A 19,420-nucleotide genomic window follows, 5' to 3' on the forward strand; every position below is an offset into this window, starting at 1 on the left:
TTCACACTTTCTTCAATAACTGGGTAATTGTGATTATATTATACAGTGAATTCACTGGGGCTAAAGATAAAACTAATTTTCGAGATGGTCCTGGGCCAGGTGGGATACATCTCTATCTGTGTAATACATGCGAGGCCAAAGAGAAGAAGTAACGGAACCTAGTGTTTGGTAACAAGCCGCTGAAGGTTCGTTCGTCTCGTAAGTGGGACATCCAAGGATGTGAAGGAGACATATCAGTTCTGGCACATCACGAGTCTTGTAAGATATGGTCTTTCACCTCTCCATCGAGTACAGTTCACTTGTATCTCATGGCCAAGAAGATTAAGTGTCTAGAGTCAGGCGATTTGTAGTTGGCCTGAGGCTTGTAGTTCACTTTAATCATCTTCAAGCATAGGTAGGGTAGTTATCAGATCTTCGACGGAACCCTTCCAGCCGTCTGGTAAAGTTCCACTTTCGGATGCCTCGCGCTGGCTCACCACCGAGGGCTACTCTTGAAAACGGCTAGTCAATTTCTCCAACGTTGCAGAATCAGGATCCTTGGACACCATCTCAAGGTCGTGGTGAATAGAGTTGTTATTAGTTGCCTGCACTAACTAAGGGTCTCTCCCCCTTACACAATTGATCATAACGCTATTCCTGTCACCCCCTTCCACCATCTCAAGGTCAACCGTATACGCGCTGAAGAACTCTCAACTCCTACGGCTCTCATCTCGAACTTCTTCAAGCAGTCTTTGAGTATTAACGGTCAAAGGAACCCCCTGCCGGTTGGTAATGAAAATCAGGTTCTGGACTATGCCACTGACAAAAGGCATGTAGCGAGCAAGGTGCTGATAGCCACGCATGCAGAGTAGGAAGTAAAACTGCGATTCGTTGCTGGATAAATCTCGGAGTATGTAGTTGACAAGGTAGAGCATACCGCTTTGCCAGATGATTGAGTACTTGGATGACTCGCAGTCTGCACGGTATTGATAAACAAGACGTTTTAGTTGTTCAATCGACGCTGTTATAACGGCTTTCGGCGTAGCATTCCCTGCAAAGCCTGGGGGCTTGGGCTGCGGGAACTCGTGTTCGAAGGGCCGGAACAGATCAATAATAGCTGTATGAAACCAGATTCTTGGTAAAGTAAGCATATAAATTGTATTTTGCCGGGGACGTTCTGAACTTACTGCAAATTGAGAACATAGTCTGGATTATGTTCATCACGTCCCACTCCGGTTGGCAATGTATCTGCCCAACCCAGCAATCTCTGGAAGATAGCTACAGCTGATGATATGGAAACTGACCTTTCGAAGTAGCAAAGGGTAGTTCATATCAAATACTATCAGCCAGAACTGACATACGGCTGTATATTTTGCGTCGGTTCTAGGTATGCCGTGCCCCTGGGCTGTGGTCCACGCTTTTCCTGGTATGCGAAATCTTGGTGTCCTTTTAGGGATTGGTTCTTGGTGATAACTCATTTACATGACCCTGGTGACTCTGTCAGCTACATTCTCACATGGCACGATCCATACTGCACTGTAAATTTGGAATTTAAAGGATCCCCAAGCAGTGGCGCATACGGCTGCTTCAACGCACTCATCGCTTAGGTCCAGCTGATTGTATGAAGAGACGTCTGATTCTCCATACAATCGCATGCGCTGTGCCATCCTAGCACTATCCTCTTGCAACCGACGTCCAGCTTTGTCTTTTCCAAGAGTAATCCACGTCATACTCATCAAAGATGTCGCTGCCACAGTTGTTAGACTGTCGACGCCTTTTTCGGCATCGTAAATTCGTAAGGCCTCAACCAGGAACTTGGCAGGTAGTGTAGCGGCCATCGGTTCATAGTGGGCATAGCTTTGCTGTGAGGCGAGCTTAGTGATGATTGTTGACAACAGCAGACCTGGCAGTCGCAAGAACTCACAGTGGCCCATGCAAGAAGACCGTTGACCAGCATCCGGGAACAGAAGTTGGTCTTCACACTAACGAGATCGTCTAGGAACAGGTCGGTATCGAAAAATGCCCACCAGGGCTGGTTCATGTTCAGATATAGGGAGATGGCTTCCGCGGCGACTTGATTGCTTATGGCGACAACTGTCCAGCGTGAAATGTCGACGTAATGGAGGCGAGGGTCACTAGGGATTCCGTTGTCGACACCAAAAGATGTTCTGTTAATCACATCCTGTGGATAGACACTCTTGTGTAATATTGAACTCGACATATTCCCGTGAAAAAGAGTCGATAGCCCTGTGTCATGAGCGATACCAGCACAAGTGGCTGAATACCGAGGAGTTGCAGGTCCGACGACGCTGCGTCCAGAGGAGGGAGGCGCGAATATACCTTTGGATATTGAACAATAAGCTGGAACTCCAGCGGTGCCTGTGTTGGAGCAGACGTGCCCCTAGCCGCTGCATTTATCGACGGGTTAACAGTTACAGACAAATTGCCGCCTATCGAATCCATAATCGCTTTTGGGGACCGGCCCTGTCTTAGAGACTCCAAGACTTGTAACGCGAAGCCCTCGGGTTGATCTCTGAGCAAGTCGGCCAAGTTGGCCGAGGACTACAACTTGCGATTCCGCACTATTACTATAGTATTAGCTGACGTACGCTGCAGGCCCAGTTGAGTTAACAAAGGTACCTACCTTGACCTTATGTGCCCGACAGTCTGGTAGATGTATCGTTGGTCTGCTTTTCCACTGAGTTTAAAGGGCCCCCGGCTTTAAATCTTAGTTTAACAAGGAACAGGAGCATTGCGTCTACGCGGGGGAAGCGTTCTGTGTGCGATAGCAGAAGCTGCTTGGTCATTCTCGCCTTGACCTTTGGCTGCGAGCTTGGGTAGCGTGCTTTCTAGTGGAGTCATATGAGCCAGTACTGTACAGTAGTCAGAAAGGATTGTCACCGGGTTATTTACGGCAGGGGAGGTTCTTCCCATTGACTCTTTATCTCTGTTCTTTGAAACTCGATAAGGCAGGGAAGGCCATAGCAATGGCCATTACAACTGGGAGCAGAGCGATAAACGTTGACTTCATGTATAATACTCATAGCACTAGACATCACTTTTTAACTGTTTTCAGAGAGTGTTTAATTCTTCATATTGTACAATGGCTTAACATCTGCAAGCGCATTCACTATTATCTACATGTAAAAAAAAGCCTGACCTGTCAAAGGATCAATCTTCCCCCAATCAGAGCGCCGTGTTTCTGCCAAGTATATCTCAGATAATCTAAAACTGGCGAGCGTGGCGGCGAGCCTTCTTGGAACCACCGTTCTTGGAGCGGAGCCAGTCAATGAAGGTGTCGAGGGTGAAGGTCTTGGGAAGAGCACCCTCTTCAGTATCCTCCTCCTCAGCGACAGGGGCCTCAGTGGAAGGGACCTCAGCGAGCTGGGTAGGAGCAGCAGCGACAGAGGTCACCAGGCTGGTGGGAGCGACAGGAGTGGGAGCAACGGGGGTAGGGGCAGCAGGAGCAGGAGTCGAGATGGTACCGTTGGAGGGAGTGTCAGGGACAACGGGCTTGGAACCAGAAGCAGAACCGTAAAGAGCAGGTCCAGGGATCTCGTAGGTAGTGGAACCCTTGTAAGGGTCGAAGAGAATACCAGGCTCAGAGTCAGTGTAGAGCTCAGTGGTCAAGGTACCCTCAGGGTTATCGGTTCCAGAACCAGTGATGTCAATGTTGAAGCACTGAGGGTAGTTCTGAGCACCGTTCTTGGAACCAGCGCCGTGAAGAGCGATGATCTCGTGACGGAAGACGTAGCTACCAGCAGCAAGTGTCTCGGGGACAGTGGTAGTCCAGGTGTTGTTGTTCTTGATAAGATCGGCAGCAGCCCAAGTACCATCAAGGCCAGCAGCATCGATCTTGACCCACTTGAGAGTAGCAGGGTCAGCGGAAGTGCACTTTCCAGCGCACTTGGCAACGTAGGTCAGAACAGGGCCAATGTGAGACTCGGGCCAGGCAGACCACTGGAACTCAACGGTGCCACCAGCCTTGACGGACAGAGAGCTGGTACCGGGAGCAGCCTTCTTGTGGCAGGCAATGTCGGAGGTGCCAAAGTCGGCGGGGGGGACGAAACCGTTGTCGAGGTTCTCAGCGGACCAAGCAGCGATGTCGGGGATCTTGCCACCCTGCTGAGCAACGTAGTAAGAGGTGAGGTCGTAGCCGGGCTGGTAGGTTCCGTCAACCTTGATGCCAGTGACGGTTCCGTGGGCGAGGGCGACAGAGGCGAAAGCGCCAGCGAGAGTAGCAGCAACCTTGAAAGACATGATGACTGTTTGAAAAGAGAGGTGGTAAAGATGTTGAAAGTCAGGTAAAGGTTGGAAAGTTTTGTAAAAGAGTGTAATAGACCAGCTTCACACAGTGAAGAAAAGAATGGAATAGAATGAAGAAAAGAGTGAATGCACTTGAGATGAGAAACTAAGCTGAAGAAACAAAAACCAGACGGCAAGAGTTTCACGTTTATATATGTTTCTTCATCACATTTTCATCGGATTTAGTAATCAGCAACATTCTTATCGCCCGCCAAGAAGCATCTCAATTCACAGTGGTGGAAAAGCACCTCGTCTCAGCTTCGTGGAGCCGCAAGCCTTTTTCGGTCAAGGCCCCGGCCCCAAGCGCGCGGTAATAGGTCAAAGCTCCAGGGACTGTTACAGCTTCAGTTGAGAGACAGGAGAAATTCAAGGTTAATTGTTTTGTGGTTTCGTCTGGTCTTTTCAATTTGGTGATGGCGTAAGATGCACGTGGAAGGCCTGAGACTGCAATTTAATAAAATTTCCGCCTATCGAACTATCTGTTTAAGCTTATTTCTGGGTCTTGGGACTTGTCACCGCTGCTGACTGGATGGTTTGGCGCGTTTTCGCATTGGGCTAGTCAGGGGAAATGATGCAATCCCGCTTTGGGTAGTTTTGCATCTCGGAATGTGGGAGTCTTTGGGCAGCACTCTGCTGACAGTTGTTGAGTCGCTTCATTCTTTTAGTGGGGGTCTCTTTGTGGAAGTTTGAGCCCTCGATATAAAACTATAAAGAAAACTATAGGTAAGTTTGCAATAAGTATAATCCCCTTTTACTAAGTATTACTGTGCTTTAGGATCTGTAGTTTTCCGAGGCTTATGCAGTCACTGTTAAAGATCTACGTTTCATTGCCAAGATTATTATCAATCTGATCGCCCCTAATTATTTACGCGGTTTGCGTTCATTTACGCGGTTTACCTGCCCCTGTACCTGGCCGCTCACCTGGAACACTACCTAGCTTGACCTTCAAGGTCTAGAGATGAGATCCCTGCTCTAGTTTGTCACTGACGACATTCTATTCACCTGCAACGTTGACCCTGGTCTTGCCATGAGCGGAAAACTGACAGTTCTGATTTGCAGAAGCAATTTGATTGTGGACCTCAAGATGAAAGAGAGGTCCATGACGCGCAAGGATATCACTATTTTCCCTCCATACATTCATTGATCAAGGACATATACTTGACAACGACCAAGTACCTCTTTCTGCGATAACTATGTGTGACTTTTTGCTATCACCTGAGTAGGCTGCCCTGATCTGATATGGGTCCTTCTCATACTGTCCAATCACAAGTCTGTTCGAGTGACGGGCGCCATCCTGGGCAAAAAGAAATTTTTATGCTGATAACCATACGTCGGAAGCTCAGAACACAGACTCTACAAACCTCACTCCAACATACAGCCCAGCCACCATACCTGCAAATCTAACACTACTAACAGCTCCAATAAACACTGCACTAAGAAGAACGAATGTTGCGTAAAAGTATATCGCGATCACAGCTCTATAATGAAGAAGTATGTCTGCCAGCTAATTACCGTTGACTTGTATGGCATTCGAATAATTATACGGATGGCATACTCATTGGTATCTGGTGTGCCGGTTGATTGCGTGGTAGTTGTCTTGACCCTTATAGGCGGCCTTCTTATCCATCTAAGCTTGCGGTGTTGCGTCAGAGACTTGAAATAAAACTCATATCGGTTTTCCATGTCCAGCTTTTAAGGTAACCGAAGTACCTCCCACCAGGTGTACTGGATGTCTCGTGTCGAATGCTTAAAGCTTATATCGCTAGCCATGGCACGGAGAAGCAAGACAGCAACAGCTACCCATATAATGCTGCTCAGGGGCCACATACGCACCATGATTGGTGATTCGCGAAGCCACTGGATGAGCACAGCTGAGTTCACTATCCAATTCTGCCAAAGCATTGGTCTCGTCAAGCTTAACACGACAACGTCGCTGATCAGTTTGCATAGCAGATGTCTCCAAGACAATTGCTTCGTAAATCTCGCTGTTTTTATGACCCATGTCTTTTCAACTGCATCATCTGGTGTCGAGTCCAAGGGTGAGAGCCTCCTGAAAATGCTTGTATATATCCCAACACTAAATGCAGCGATTAAGATGCCCCTGTGAGGAGACATGAGAGCAGTCTTGACGATCTCTTCCGGCTGTGCTGCAGAGGCAGTCATGATACTTGGTAAGAGACTCAGTATGGTTGAGCCAATGTCGCTCTTGAAAAGATGATGTAAGATATATTAAGTATATCTCTTTTCCCGGAAAGCCCGGAGCATATCCTTTAACGTTTTATGACATTATCTAAAAGCTGGCTAAGAATGGGTTCCCGCGGGCACCGAGTGAGTACCATTCTAATTAGTCTATATATATATACAAAAGTGTGTGTCCATTACTTTCCATTAAATCCTTACTCAAGCAACATCTTTAATAGCGAGAAATATTTTGTGACCATTTCATTGCATCCTAACTCTACCACAACTTACAACTCATAACTGCCAAACGACCCGGACCGGAACGACCCTAAGAGCTACCTTTTCTAGATGTCCAACACTACGGAAGCGCCGGGACAGCTCACCCAAGAGCAAGTGGATACACTGAGGGAAGGATGTCACAGTTTGATCAAGGGGATCAATACTTCCTATGACTATGTCCCGACCTTGGGTGCTGGAATTGCATTCTGTGCTCTCTTCGGCTTGAGTCTTCTTGGCCACTTTGTCCAATTCACTAGAAAACGTCAATGGACATCATGTGCTTTTGCAGTCGGAGCTCTAGGTATACCAAATTCCCTTTCCAAGATCGCACACGCAATACCAAGAAGAGTATGCACCTTGCTAATACCTATTAAATTAGTTGAAACCATTGGTTGGGCTGGTCGCACGTGGTCAAGCGAATGTCCATACAACAACGACGCCTTTTTAATGCAGATTACAACCCTCATCATCGCCCCGACCTTCATTACGGCAGGACTATACGTTATCCTCGGTGCTCTCATCAATCGTCTTGGTCGTCAATCGTCTGTGCTTGGCCCTAGGATGTATGCAATCGTCTTTTTGACATGCGACGTCATCGCTCTCATCATACAAGCTGTCGGAGGAGCCATGGCCTCCACTGAGTCAGACAAGATTAACGGTAATACAAAACCGGGAACAAACATCATGGTAAGCTCCACAGTCCTTTGTTGTTGTGTGTGGAAAGGAAATGCGGTTATTAAACGCCAGTAACTAATACTGAATGATGTAATAGGTCGCTGGTATTGTGTTCCAGATGGCAGCCATGGTGGTTTTCACTGTCCTAGTAATTGACTTTCTAAGGAGAGTGTTTCTAAAAAAGTCTTTCTTACAGATGAGCAAGCATGGCCTACCTGATGGTAATGATTTGCCTAAGGCTTATACTTGGCTCTTAGTTGCAGTCTTTGTGTCCTTGACCATGATATTCATCCGAAGTATCTACCGAACTGTTGAGCTCCTGCAAGGCTGGAGCGGCTACCTGATTACCCATGAAGGATACTTCATTGGTTTAGATGGTGCCATTATGGTTGTAGCTATAGGGATTTTTAATTTCCTGGATCCTGTCTATCTATTATGGGGCCAGGACGATAGACTGACACCATCTTTTGAACAGAATGAGCTAAGGGGGATGGGAGATGTTAGTATTGAGCGCTGGGATGATTCTACTATAGTAACTGACTAAGCGGGAAAATAGATACCTCTAATATATATAAAGGAAAATAAAAGTACTTAAATAGTTCATAAAGTATAATAATTTATTATATTATTATTATTTATCTTAAGCGTTATTTTACTATTTATTTCATTGCTCTGTCTTATGTCTTAGCGAGGCGTACCGCATTGCCTCCGCTATAGCTGCCATTCGGAAATGTCAATAACGGCCAGTCCTTTCTACATACATAACTTGATCAAACGGTTGGCATAACCGCCACTATCGTCTGTGTTCCATCTATCATATTGGAGTGGAATATTAATAAATTATCCGACTGGTGGAACAAGATGGAGCTCCAAAGCCCAACTGATCTACAGACTTTCCAGGGAGGTAGACGACAGTGGAAGTCACTCAAGTCGGAGGAGCCGATTCGATGGTGCTGAGGAGGAGGAACCCAGTCTGACCAGGAATAGCTTCGTCAGACTAGTAACTCTAGCTTAGGATACCGATTCTTCGCCGTTGTCAGATCTAACCTGCTAGCTTAACCATTCTCGAACATGCTGAAGAGACGTCACGAAATTAAAGAGCGCACGTTTTACTTGGCTTTATGCCCGTAAATATATTAATCTAAGAAATTATCTAATAGAATGTAATAGGTGCAGGTAATAGGTGCATGTACTATGCAGCGTATATCTCCAAACCGTCATATACTCGTTGCTCCATGTGAGCAGTCAAATTATTTACAGGAAGAAGGCGACAAAACCAGCCGCAAAGAGAGCAGCTCCGACGCTACCTCCGACACGTCCAGCACCGGCAGTGACCTGGGTGGGAGTGGTAGCAGGAGGAGCAGGGTATGTCTCAGCAGGAGTGCTGGGAGCAGGGACAACAGGAGCAGTCTCGGCGGGCTTGCTGGGAGCAGGAGGCTGAGGTTGCTCAGGGACGGGGTAGGTAGGGTGAGACTCCTTAGGAGGCTGAGGAGCGGGAGGCTGGGCAGGCTGAGTCTCCTTGGGAGGAGTGACACCGGGCTGGGTCTCCTTGGGGGGTTGAGGAGCAGGAGGTTGAGCGGGATGGGTCTCCTTGGGAGGAGTGACACCAGGCTGAGTCTCCTTAGGGGGAGCGGGGTAGGTCTCCTTGGGAGGTTGAGGAGCAGGAGGCTGAGCAGGGTGAGTCTCCTTGGGGGGCTGAGGAGCAGGAGGCTGAGGGTGCTCGGGCTTGCCAGGGACGGGGTAAGTCTCCTTAGGAGGCTGAGGCTTGGGAGGAGTCCAGGTTCCGTTACCGGGGTGAGGAGGAGGAACAACGATGGGCTGAGTCTCCTTGGGAGGAACAGGGACAACGTGGGTCTCAGTCACAGGGCAGACGGTGGTAGAGACAGCGTAGGTCTCAGTGGTGACATGAGGCTTCTCAGGGCAGTTGGGAACCTCAGGAGGACACTTGGTGACAGTGTGGACCTTGGTGGTGTAGACAGTTGAGGTTGTCAGCTTGGTGGTTGTCTCGTGAGCAGGAGGAGGAGCGACGTGAGTCTCGGTCACGGGGCAGACTGTGGTAGAGATGGGGATGGTCTCAGTGGTGACGTGAGGCTTCTCAGGGCAGTCAGTGACCTCGGGAGGGCACTTGGTGACAGTGTGAACCTTGGTAGTGTAGATGGTCGAGGTGGTCCAAGGAGTGCTGGTCTGCTCATGAGGAGGAGGGTAGACAGAAGAGGGGTGCTCCTCAGTCACAGGGCAGATGGTGGTCGAGATGGGAATAGTCACGGTGGTGACATGAGGACCCTCGGGGCAGTTGGTAACCTCAGGAGGGCACTTGGTGACGGTCTGAACCTGAGTGGTGTAGATGGTTGAGGTAGTCCACTTAGAGGTCTCGGGGTAGCCAGGCTTGGTGTACGAAGGCTTGGTGTAGGTTGGCTTAGTGTAGGAAGGCTTCGTGTAAGTGGGAGGCAGGTAACCAGTCTCGGTTGAGCTCTCCTCAGCAGGGAGAGTGTCAGTAGGAGGCTGGTAAGGAGTCTCGGTTGAGCTGTGCTCCTCAGGCTTGGTCTCGGAAGGAGGAGGGTAGACATCAGTGGTCTCCTCGGGGGGAGGGTAGACGTCGGTGGTCTCCTCAGGAGGAGGGTAGACATCGGTGGTGGTCTCCTCAGGAGGGTACTCAGAGGTCTTGGTCTCCTCGGGAGGGGGGTACTCTCCAGTAGGCTTGGTGTGCTCGGGAGGAGGATACTCGCCAGTGGGCTTGGTGTGCTCAGGAGGAGGGTACTCGCCGGTAGGCTTGGTCTCCTCAGGAGGGGGATACTCTCCAGTGGGCTTGGTCTCTTCAGGAGGAGTAGGCTTAGTCTCCTCGGGAGGAGGGTATTCACCAGTGGGCTTGGTCTCCTCAGGAGGGGTAGGCTTGGTCTCCTCGGGGGGAGGATACTCTCCAGTAGGCTGAGTCTCCTCAGGGGGAGTAGGCTGGGTGTGCTCAGGAGGAGGGTACTCGCCAGTAGGCTTGGTGTTCACCGGAGGGGGAGGATAGGCACCACCGTTGCTAGGCTCAGTAGCCTTGGGAGGAGGGTACTCGTTGCTGGGCTTGGAAGGCTGCTCGACGGCGGGAGGAGGGTAGGCACCTCCGTTTCCGGGCGCCGGGGGAGTATACTCGGTATCAGGGACAGCAGGATACTCTTCCTGGCCGGGGACAGGGTAATGCCTCTTGGGCACCTCGACAGCGGCAGCATTAGCCAGGCCAACGGCCGCACTGAGAATAACGAGACCTCGCATTTTGATGGATAGTTTAACGAATGCAATAAACGAGTGAAGCGTTTGTTAAACGAAAGGTGGGTGAAGAAGCCGGAAACAATTTCTGGGGGGAAACACTCAAGACTCTTATACTCGATGCATGGTCTTTCCCCCCCTCACACCCCCAGGATCTTATCATCTTTGCTTGGCTCCCTCGTGTCCTATCGGCCCAACTGTCCGTGTAGGTAAAATACGGGCTTTCTCCATAGTTCATCCCGGTAACGTGATGTAATATGAGCAGAAAGGTTGGGTAAACATGCAGCCTGTGTACGGTGGACCTTTGCGGGCGGCTCACAAGGATCCATAAAAAATCCATGCTCCAGATCACGATGTTGGCTGCGACCGTATGTATGTACTGTACAGTTCGGATGTGACGGAATCTTGCTACTGTGCAATCTCTCGGCCATCGTGTTCGTCTATTACGGTTGGCTTAGCTTGTGCACGGTGCAGAAACGTTGGAGGTTGTTGAGCCGCTCGTGGTCCGATAGGCTAGCAGAGCGTTTCGCCGTTTTTTTTTTAGATAGAGTTAATCAAAACACGCCGCTTGGTTGCTACCTTTCAGGCACAGGAACCGTATTACCCGTAAATTTCTGTGTCACTGGAGTCAACCTGCGGGGTAACGTTGACCACACCTGCGTTAGCTTTCTACTTAGCCATTTATGATCTGACACGGCCTGTACTGTTGTCTCAGTGGCCTGTTGTGCTCTATTCAGTACCTATGAATTTGCTGATGGAGGGGAACTTTTTGTGATCTGCAGCCCCTGTCATGTTGCCTGGCCAAGTGTCTTCTGGTTGATTCGTGGGGCTCTTGGGTGGTCCGCTCGTATAAAGTGTTGCCCTTGGCTCGCTACTTGGCGTGCTTTACGCACCTACATACACGAGGAAAATTCCCTGTAGATCGCTGCTTATCTCTCCACTTTGCACTAAAATCTCGCACAGAATCTCGAGGTTGGCCAGCAGAACACGTTGGATTATGAAGGATTGTTGCATAAGATACAGTGGAGAAATCAACTGTTTAGATGTATGTCAGCCAAACAATATCTTTTGTTGATGTTGATGTTGGTGTTGGTGATGGGTAGTATCAGGCAATCCACTCTGGATGATCAAGGTAGCATTTCGAGGCGAGTTCCGTTTAATCCTTGTTTGGTAATCATAGTCGGTTGATGACAAGACGATGCCGAGAGAATGGCGGGAAAGCTGCGATTACTATCCCTGCTTGAATACGGAGTATAGTTGTTGGGAACTCCTTTTCCAAGTAAGCATGTCGACACTCATCTCACCGTCCAATACGGTATTTTCTTATTACCGACAAAAGCCCATTGGAGTCTGTGCATCCCTGTTCCTGCATTCATGGGTCTTCATGTACTGTATCACTCGGCTGGCGCTTGCATACAAGTGAGGTGAGTTGTTCAATTGTGAATGTCAATCTCTACGTACATAAACGCCGGTAATCATTGGCGTAGAACCTTGAGTGAGAAATTATTCCAGTTTGGTTTGGCGCAAATGCAACCATTCGGCAGATTAATTCTGTCTGCTTCTAGCGGGCGGCATTTCGAATAACGCCATCATTAAACTCCAATTTCTACAGCTAAAATCTCAACTTCAGGGTAGTAATGTCAACATCGTATCATGGCCAAGAAGGCTCAGGCCTTGTCCCTGTCAAGGTTCGGAGTTGTTGCCGAAGACAACTTTAGCAGTGAATGGCAGTCTTGGCTCCACGCGACAGCGGAGCCGTTGGCCTGGCCGACAGGAATGCGGGAATCGAATATAATCGATCGGGTATATCCTCAGTTTTTAGCAGTAAAATCAAGGATAAAAATGGACCGTTTTATAATGGTCAAAGCGGCTTAAAAACCAAGATGTTTATCATCTGTTGGTTCCAAGATCTTGGATATTCGTCGTTGAGGCTTTTTATCTAATCGTTGACGTCAAGTTGCTTGATTTTATGCAACTAATTCATAAATACGAAGTCTTGAGTCTAAGGCTAAATGAGGGCTGCAGACTGCAGTGAAGATCTTTGTGTGATCGAGTATATCGGCAATACGGAGTACGGAAAAAGGAGACACGAATTGAATTTTCAGATAACTTACCGTGTTTTTTGCCGTCAGCTGTCGGCAAGGTAAGGCTGTCGAGGTCCATTGTCCAAGCTTGAGCTGTCAATGCCAGCTCGTAACCTTCTTGTATTTAATCTGGCTATTTTTATACAGGCGAAATTACAGTAAAACAATGGGATTCGTCCAGCCGTATAGCAATAACTTTGATCTCAATTGAACCCTAAAACCGTATTCCTTAAAGTGACCATGTCTCGTTGGCCATGGATGTTGATGTGACATTCCCAATTGAGTTGCCAAGTCTCCACCTCCTTTTTCTTTTGCTCAACACCATCTCCCCCGTATTGCAGAAGTTCCTGCATTTCGTCATTTCACCAGAGCCACTACAATCCGAGGAGAATCAAATGTTCTCTCGACTCTCCAGAACCAACGAGAACTGCGATCGACAGGGGGTGGTTTCATGTGCGTGGTCCACCGTAGAGTGACGAATGGGGCTTGACTTTACTGAGGTTAGCGCTCGTATTTATTCTCCTCACCACCTCCAATGCGGATAGGCGGAATAAGAGAAGCCGAGGCTCCATCCGATAACTCGGCCGAACCATAAATATGGCTATACGAGCCAGCTTTTGGTCTTTGAAATACTTGGTTTCTTTGCTCATCACTCGAGGCTATGACGTGAGGTTTTATAAACCAAGTTCCAGTTCAAGCTCGGTCGTGGTGATTGATTTGAGTTGCGTTGTCTTCAGTGAGGCTTGGTGTTGAGATGAGTGATGATTAAATTGCTTTGTCACATTCTTCTCCAGCAAACTGATTAAAATTTTTACAGAAGCTCTCTTTTAAACTTAACTGGAATATTGCGGAACTATTCTTAATGAGATGATATAAATTGAACTCAAGTCAAACTTAACTGAGTCAACAGATTAGGAATTAACTCAGTCCCATTAGGCACTATAATTAGGTGAGCTGCAGGGTGCAGAACCACCAAGCAATTCCATGCGAATCTATCATCCATCACGTATTATGTTTTTCAACTCACTTGGCCAAATAATTTTCATGGTCTAGTGACCCTTGGCAAGTATCTAAGCAACACTGGACTCAGAGCTCTGTTATGTCTTTATTAACCGAGACTTGACTGTGAGATGAAGTGTTGTAATATGCATTAATTTAAGTGTTAATAGACTTTCATACTATAACTTGTTCCTAAAAGAATTCTTTGATGTAAGACATGTTGGCTTAGGTTTTCTAAGATATTGAAACCGAAAGAGACATTCTCAAACCATATCTATGTGCTTTGGCCTCGACATCTCAGACTCGGAGCATGCTGCTATTCCGTCTCCATTATTCGAGCCTGATGTCATTGACAAATCGATAATTACTTCGTTTTTGTTAGAAGCTTTGGGCATTAGATCAGATGACAAGCCAGTCGATCCGGTCCCGGGTAGTCTTGAGCAGATTTACTGATCATGTGTTCACAAACTTGATCCTCAAGACGACGACAACATAAATGTTTAGGCCAATAAATGATACTTCAATGACCACGAGCATGGCATTTCCTGTCTCTCAAATATCATGAATCGCCAGCTTTGTCCCATCATAGCAGTCTAACGGCCCGCTTTGTGCCTCTTCATTCAATAGCATCTTAAGTGAGAGCAAGTAGCCACCAACTGACTAAATCTGAAACGAACTGACAGTTCGTGTACCGAGAAGCCGCTCGGGATCCAAGGGAGAACACGCGGGGGAACACGTCTTGTTAACATTTTAAGGTCATAAGCACATGAATTAGAGTAGCAGACTCCTTCAAATGCTCGGCATCAACCAACCAATTATCGGCGTGGATCTGGCTAAAAGTCTGGAACGGTAGAATCTGTGCCAATCCGATCATTCCTGGTGGCTTCTTGCCACATTGTCTAATAATGATGATGTGTGCCTGCATCACCAGGGGGCGTGATTCCCCCGGATTGCGTTTCTTATTTGAGTCTGGGCATCTCAAGCCCCGAGCAAGTGCTACTAGCCAATCACCAAAACCCGGACTTGTCGGGACCGATGGTCAAGCTATGAGGTAGCTTCGGGGCTGCCTCTCTATACAATTGGTCTTGTCACCTTCGTGATGTTGCCTCATGCGCCGTGGCGTTGACAATAGGTATTGGTTGCATGGCACAGGGTCTTCAACCATCTCGCGTAGGCACGCGACTGAGACTGAATCCATTCCAGAGCCGCACAAGGCTGTTAGGTTGGAAACAATGTGAAACTGAGAATGGGCTGTGGCAAACAGTGGCTGAGCACAAGATCAATATAACTCTCTATAGGGAATGCGGGTAGGATCTCTGAAGAAATGATTCCTTAGGGAGATTAGCTTTTAAGTTTCAGATCCATTCCGAATTCCAGTTTCGCTTTGGCTTCCTTTCCGTCGTACTGGGAACCAATCATATACCAATGATCATCCCCAGGATAGTCCGTGGGTTGGTTACACTAGGTAGGACAAGCCTCGAGACTTGTTTCTTAGCTCCGTGAGGCTAAATCTCGTCACTTTTCACGATTCGGAAGGAATATGACGAGATCTCAAAGAAGCACCTAATGCAAGTACGCTTTACTGCTACCAACTTATAGAGAAATGATGATCAGCGGCAAAGCTAAGGACCCTTCTGCCATGAGTGCCCCCAGGTCGAATCTGAGAATTGAGGCGCTCAGGAATGCAACCCATTCCCAACTTCAGCCCTGGCGTGAGGCTTCTACCAACTAACCACTTCGGCATCTTAGCATAATGGAAGCCAACCAGGTATTCGGCAAGTTCCATATCGGAATCTCCGTATCTGCTCCAGGCCCAACAGAATGGATGGTTGTACTTGTGATACGCTTCACAGCGCCAGATGAATGCAGGGGTTTGGTCAGCCTGATCAAATCTGCAGCCACTGCCGAAGTGCCACAAAGTATCTTAGATTTGATCTCGATTAAAATGCTGTGCAACCCTCCCCTGTCCCTTTTTCTCCTTTTTGACTGCGACGTGCATTTCACCATGACGCTCAACGGGCGGTTTCTTCTTCTGGGGACGTTATGCCTGCTATACGATACAGCAGCCGCCCAGACCTTCGGCTCTGTTCTCACAAGTGCGCCAAAATGTGCTGTCAGTAGCATAAACGCGCAACCCGACAAATAGATCGCTGATGGTGCTTAGGTCGACTGCCTAATCGGGCTTATAAGCCAGAAGGAATATGCAGAGATGGGACAAGACGCGATTTGCCATAGCAAGCCGTTTGCGAATGCGATTGGGGATTGCTTGATAGCGGAGTGCTCGATGAGACAGACCATGGGTGAGTTGTTCGGGCTTGTACAGTTGGGGAAGCTGACATGTGGGAAAAAAGACTTCATCAAAGAGTCATCGTCAGTATGCGGGACGCCGCCGATCAATCTGACGCGGGAATACCGATTGAGCAGTAGTATCATATTTGCTATTGCTCTTGTATTCTTCGCTTTACGAATTGGCACCCAAGTCAAATTGGGACTGATATGGGGAATGGATGATACCCTAACCACTCTATCGGTTGTAAGTCATCAGCTTGACCCTTTAACTGCGGTGATTCAACAATAACTTACACTGGCAGGCCTTCTTGATTCCTTTTTACGTCGTATTACAGATCAGTTAGTACCATGCCTCATCAACACTGAAACACATTGCTGACGTAGGTTGTTAGTGATTTCGCTGGGGTTGGGCCTTGATATGTGGTTTCTCACTGATAGGCAGATCATAATGACTTTCAAGGTAGGCAACTACATCTTGACTCTAGTTTTTGGTAGCAAGCTAATATTACCTGTCAGTGTTTCATAGTTATCGAGATCCTCTACTTGACTGCATTAGTCCTCGTCAAAGCAGCAATATTATGCTTCTTTCTCCGGATCTTTCCGGACAACAAGTTCAGGATAATGGTCAAATGCACCATGGTCTTCAACGTCTTAGTCGGAGTCGCCTTTTTCATCTATGTGTTCTTCCAGACACAGCCATTCTCGCTATTCTGGGAGGGTTGGCAGCAGAAGAAAGGCGATCTCATCATGGCTGGAATAACTCATTTTACTCTACCACACGCGGGACTGAATCTGTTGCTGGATATATGGATGCTTATCTTGCCGATGACACAATTGTGGGAGCTGGGATTGAAGCTTAGAAAGAAGCTTGGTGTCATCAGCATGTTTAGTGTTGGGATATTGTGAGTGCTTCAAAATCGTATCCCGATTTGTTGGCTAACAGTCTAGTCTCACCATTGTCGCTGCGATAAGAGTTCGCGAACTTGTAATTTTTCTACGCTCTGCAGATTTAACAGGTAGATACTTCAGACAACTTTTCAGGCTACAAGCTAACGGTTGCAGTCGTGAATGCACAATCAGCGGTCATCTGGTCTGTCGTGGAGATATCCGTTGGTGTCATGGTTGCCTGCATGCCTCATATTCGCCATCTCGTGAGCCATATAATGTCACGAAAAAGAGCAAGGAAGGGCACAGAAGCAAAACACAAGAACCGAAAAATCTTTGTCGATCGATCGCTTGCAGCTATCGATGTGGGGGACTCGCAGGCCATTGAACTGCACGATGAAGGTGGACTTTTAAAGGGAAATACGACAGCTCCATCAACGACAAGAGTTGGGACAAAAGACAGCAGAACCCATGGGTCAGTCAGCTTTGCAAGCGATGCAGATACTCAAGTGTAGGGTTTCATGATAATGACTCGAAAATAGACATAGAATAGAGCATTGACATGAATCGCGATGCAGTCATCGAGATGACAGTCATGATCGACTAGACTAGCAGGCATCGTGAAGTGTCAAGTGGGTTTTGCTGCTCGGTGAATTTTCTAGCGCCATCTGATAAGGCCATTACTCGCTACTGCAAGCACATGCACACCAGGAACAGATCCACAGTGGATTGATGATTGTGTCATTATATTTTTATTTACTTTATTTGTTTGGTATCGTCGAGTTCATTAAGAGAGCCATTTATCGGCAAGTGTATCCACCGTCAATGACAAGGTCAGAGCCAGTAGTGTATGTGCTAGCATCAGACAAGAAGTAGACATAAGCAGCCTTGAGCTCCTTAGCATCACCGTTGCGGCCCATGGGGATCATGCTCCTCCAGAGCTCCTGGGTCTCAGCGTCGATGAAGTCAGAGAGACCAGTGTCGATATAACCGGGGGAGATGCTGTTGACACGGGCGAAGTCGCGCCACTCGTTGGCGAGAGATCGGGCCATGTGGATGCAGCCCGCCTTGGCGACGTTGTACGAGGTCTGCTCTTGAGGGTAGTTGGCGATGTGGCCGGACATGGAGGCGGTGATGACGAAGGAGCCGTGGCCCTGCTTCTTGAAGAGAGCGCCGACGGCCTTGGCGCAGTAGGCGGTGCCGTTGAGATCGATCTGGATAACGTGGTCCCAGTCGGCAGCTGAGCCGTCGATGACACCAGCGTTGGCGGTAGCACCGGCGCTGCGATTGTTAGCACAAGTTCAATTGACTCAATTGGTGTACAGGGGAGACCTACTTGGCGACGAAACCGTCAATCTTGCCAAAGTCCTTGACAACCTCTCCAACAAATCGCTCAACATCATTGTAGTCGGCAGCGTTGAGCTTGTAGGCCTTGGCCTTGACGCCGTACTCCTTGGTGAGCTCCTCGACGTTCTTGTCGGCGCCCTCCTTGCGGGAAGCGTAGGTGATGGCGACGTCGGCGCCCATCTCAGCTGCACCGCGAGCAGCCTCGATACCCATGCCGCGGGGTCCGGAAGCGCCGGTAACGACGACGACCTTGCCCTTGAGGCTGAGGAGGTCGAGGATGTGGTTGGCCTTGGGGATTTGTTGAACCATTGTGAAGTTGTTTTGGGGTATTAAAAAAGAAGAAGATCGATGGAGGGGTAGAGAATGAAGAGGGGAGATGGAAGGGCAGATGCTAGACTATTTGTACGATTGTGTCTCTCAGATCATGGCGTGGTCCAAAATAAAAGCAGCAAGCCCAAAGAGCTGTAATGGAGGGATGGGTCCAGTGATGTCATGGAAGCAGAGAGACATCCAATGCTCCTTTGAGCTAAAACACCAAGGCGAGCGAAAAACGAGGGGCATCGGCGATTACAAAGAGAAGAGTATCCACTATCAGTCTCTCAATGGGTTGTCTGGAGCTCCGGATTTCCAGGGATCAATGCTGCAAGCCCCCCCATTTCGCTGTAACCGTGTTGAAAGACGCGTCGAGGGGTAGAAAGTCTGTTGGGTGAGTACAAGTCTCGGTGGGACGCATGAACCCATGTGAACTAACGCTTTCATGTCTTGTCTGGTAATTTTTTGAACCAATTGGCTTTGTATTTAATAGACTTTTGAGTGGTGAGACGTGTACATACATACACAACGAGAACGAGGCGGGGTGATAGCTTCTGCTTCTGCATGGGCCAACCCCTCTATCAGTCTACATCAATTGCAACAGCAACTGAATTGGTAAATGGATTCTGTCTTTGGTATTTCATCATTGATCCATAATTGAATCTTATATCTTGTCAAATACCACCGAGAATAGAGTCGGATGGAGTTTGGAGTGGATAAATCGAGCGTCATTCTCCCGTCTCGAGCTCTTCCTCTTCCTTGCTTAGAGCGCATCACGACCCCGCAGAACGGCCGGCTTCACCGCTCCCCATTTAGTTTAGTTTGCTGTGAGCAGC

General features: G+C 48.2%; 5 protein-coding genes across 5 annotated transcripts; 2 read left to right on the plus strand and 3 right to left on the minus strand.

The window, feature by feature from the left end:
• Positions 1-374: 374 nt before the first annotated feature.
• Positions 375-2,841, minus strand: BKA55DRAFT_591007 (uncharacterized protein; the record flags this gene model as incomplete). Its single annotated transcript, XM_046195176.1, has 8 exons — positions 375-485; positions 717-1,030; positions 1,063-1,096; positions 1,284-1,441; positions 1,517-1,841; positions 1,904-2,176; positions 2,245-2,541; positions 2,725-2,841. 8 exons carry the CDS (start codon positions 2,839-2,841, stop codon positions 375-377), a joined length of 1,629 nt encoding a protein of 542 aa, XP_046052587.1.
• A 3,972-nt stretch (positions 2,842-6,813) lies between these two features.
• Positions 6,814-7,963, plus strand: BKA55DRAFT_504874 (RTA1 like protein-domain-containing protein; the record flags this gene model as incomplete). The annotated part of the gene is made up of 3 exons (XM_046187136.1): positions 6,814-7,045; positions 7,124-7,431; positions 7,517-7,963. 3 exons carry the CDS (start codon positions 6,814-6,816, stop codon positions 7,961-7,963), a joined length of 987 nt encoding a protein of 328 aa, XP_046052588.1.
• Positions 7,964-8,526: 563 nt separating this feature from the next.
• BKA55DRAFT_559628 (uncharacterized protein) lies at positions 8,527-10,827 on the minus strand. Its single transcript, XM_046192000.1, has one exon. The coding sequence runs from the start codon at positions 10,672-10,674 to the stop codon at positions 8,674-8,676; it is 2,001 nt and encodes a 666-aa protein (XP_046052589.1). The 5' UTR covers positions 10,675-10,827; the 3' UTR covers positions 8,527-8,673.
• Positions 10,828-15,696: 4,869 nt separating this feature from the next.
• BKA55DRAFT_535740 (uncharacterized protein) lies at positions 15,697-17,440 on the plus strand (the record flags this gene model as incomplete). The annotated part of the gene is made up of 7 exons (XM_046189736.1): positions 15,697-15,864; positions 15,916-16,284; positions 16,343-16,379; positions 16,433-16,500; positions 16,557-16,942; positions 16,989-17,056; positions 17,103-17,440. The coding sequence occupies 7 exons, from the start codon at positions 15,697-15,699 to the stop codon at positions 17,438-17,440; spliced, it is 1,434 nt and encodes a 477-aa protein (XP_046052590.1).
• A 285-nt stretch (positions 17,441-17,725) lies between these two features.
• BKA55DRAFT_591011 (uncharacterized protein) lies at positions 17,726-18,581 on the minus strand (the record flags this gene model as incomplete). Its single annotated transcript, XM_046195177.1, has 2 exons — positions 17,726-18,206; positions 18,262-18,581. The coding sequence occupies 2 exons, from the start codon at positions 18,579-18,581 to the stop codon at positions 17,726-17,728; spliced, it is 801 nt and encodes a 266-aa protein (XP_046052591.1).
• Between the last annotated feature and the right edge of the window lie 839 nt (positions 18,582-19,420).

Source organism: Fusarium redolens (genome assembly GCF_020744475.1).
Source record: "Fusarium redolens strain MPI-CAGE-AT-0023 chromosome Unknown BKA55scaffold_4, whole genome shotgun sequence".
Classification (NCBI taxonomy): Eukaryota; Fungi; Ascomycota; class Sordariomycetes; order Hypocreales; family Nectriaceae; genus Fusarium; species Fusarium redolens.

Bases quoted from the DNA above. Each gene is read 5' to 3' on its own strand.
- BKA55DRAFT_559628 (XM_046192000.1), bottom strand. From the start codon at position 10,674: ATGCGAGGTCTCGTTATTCTCAGTGCGGCCGTTGGCCTGGCTAATGCT.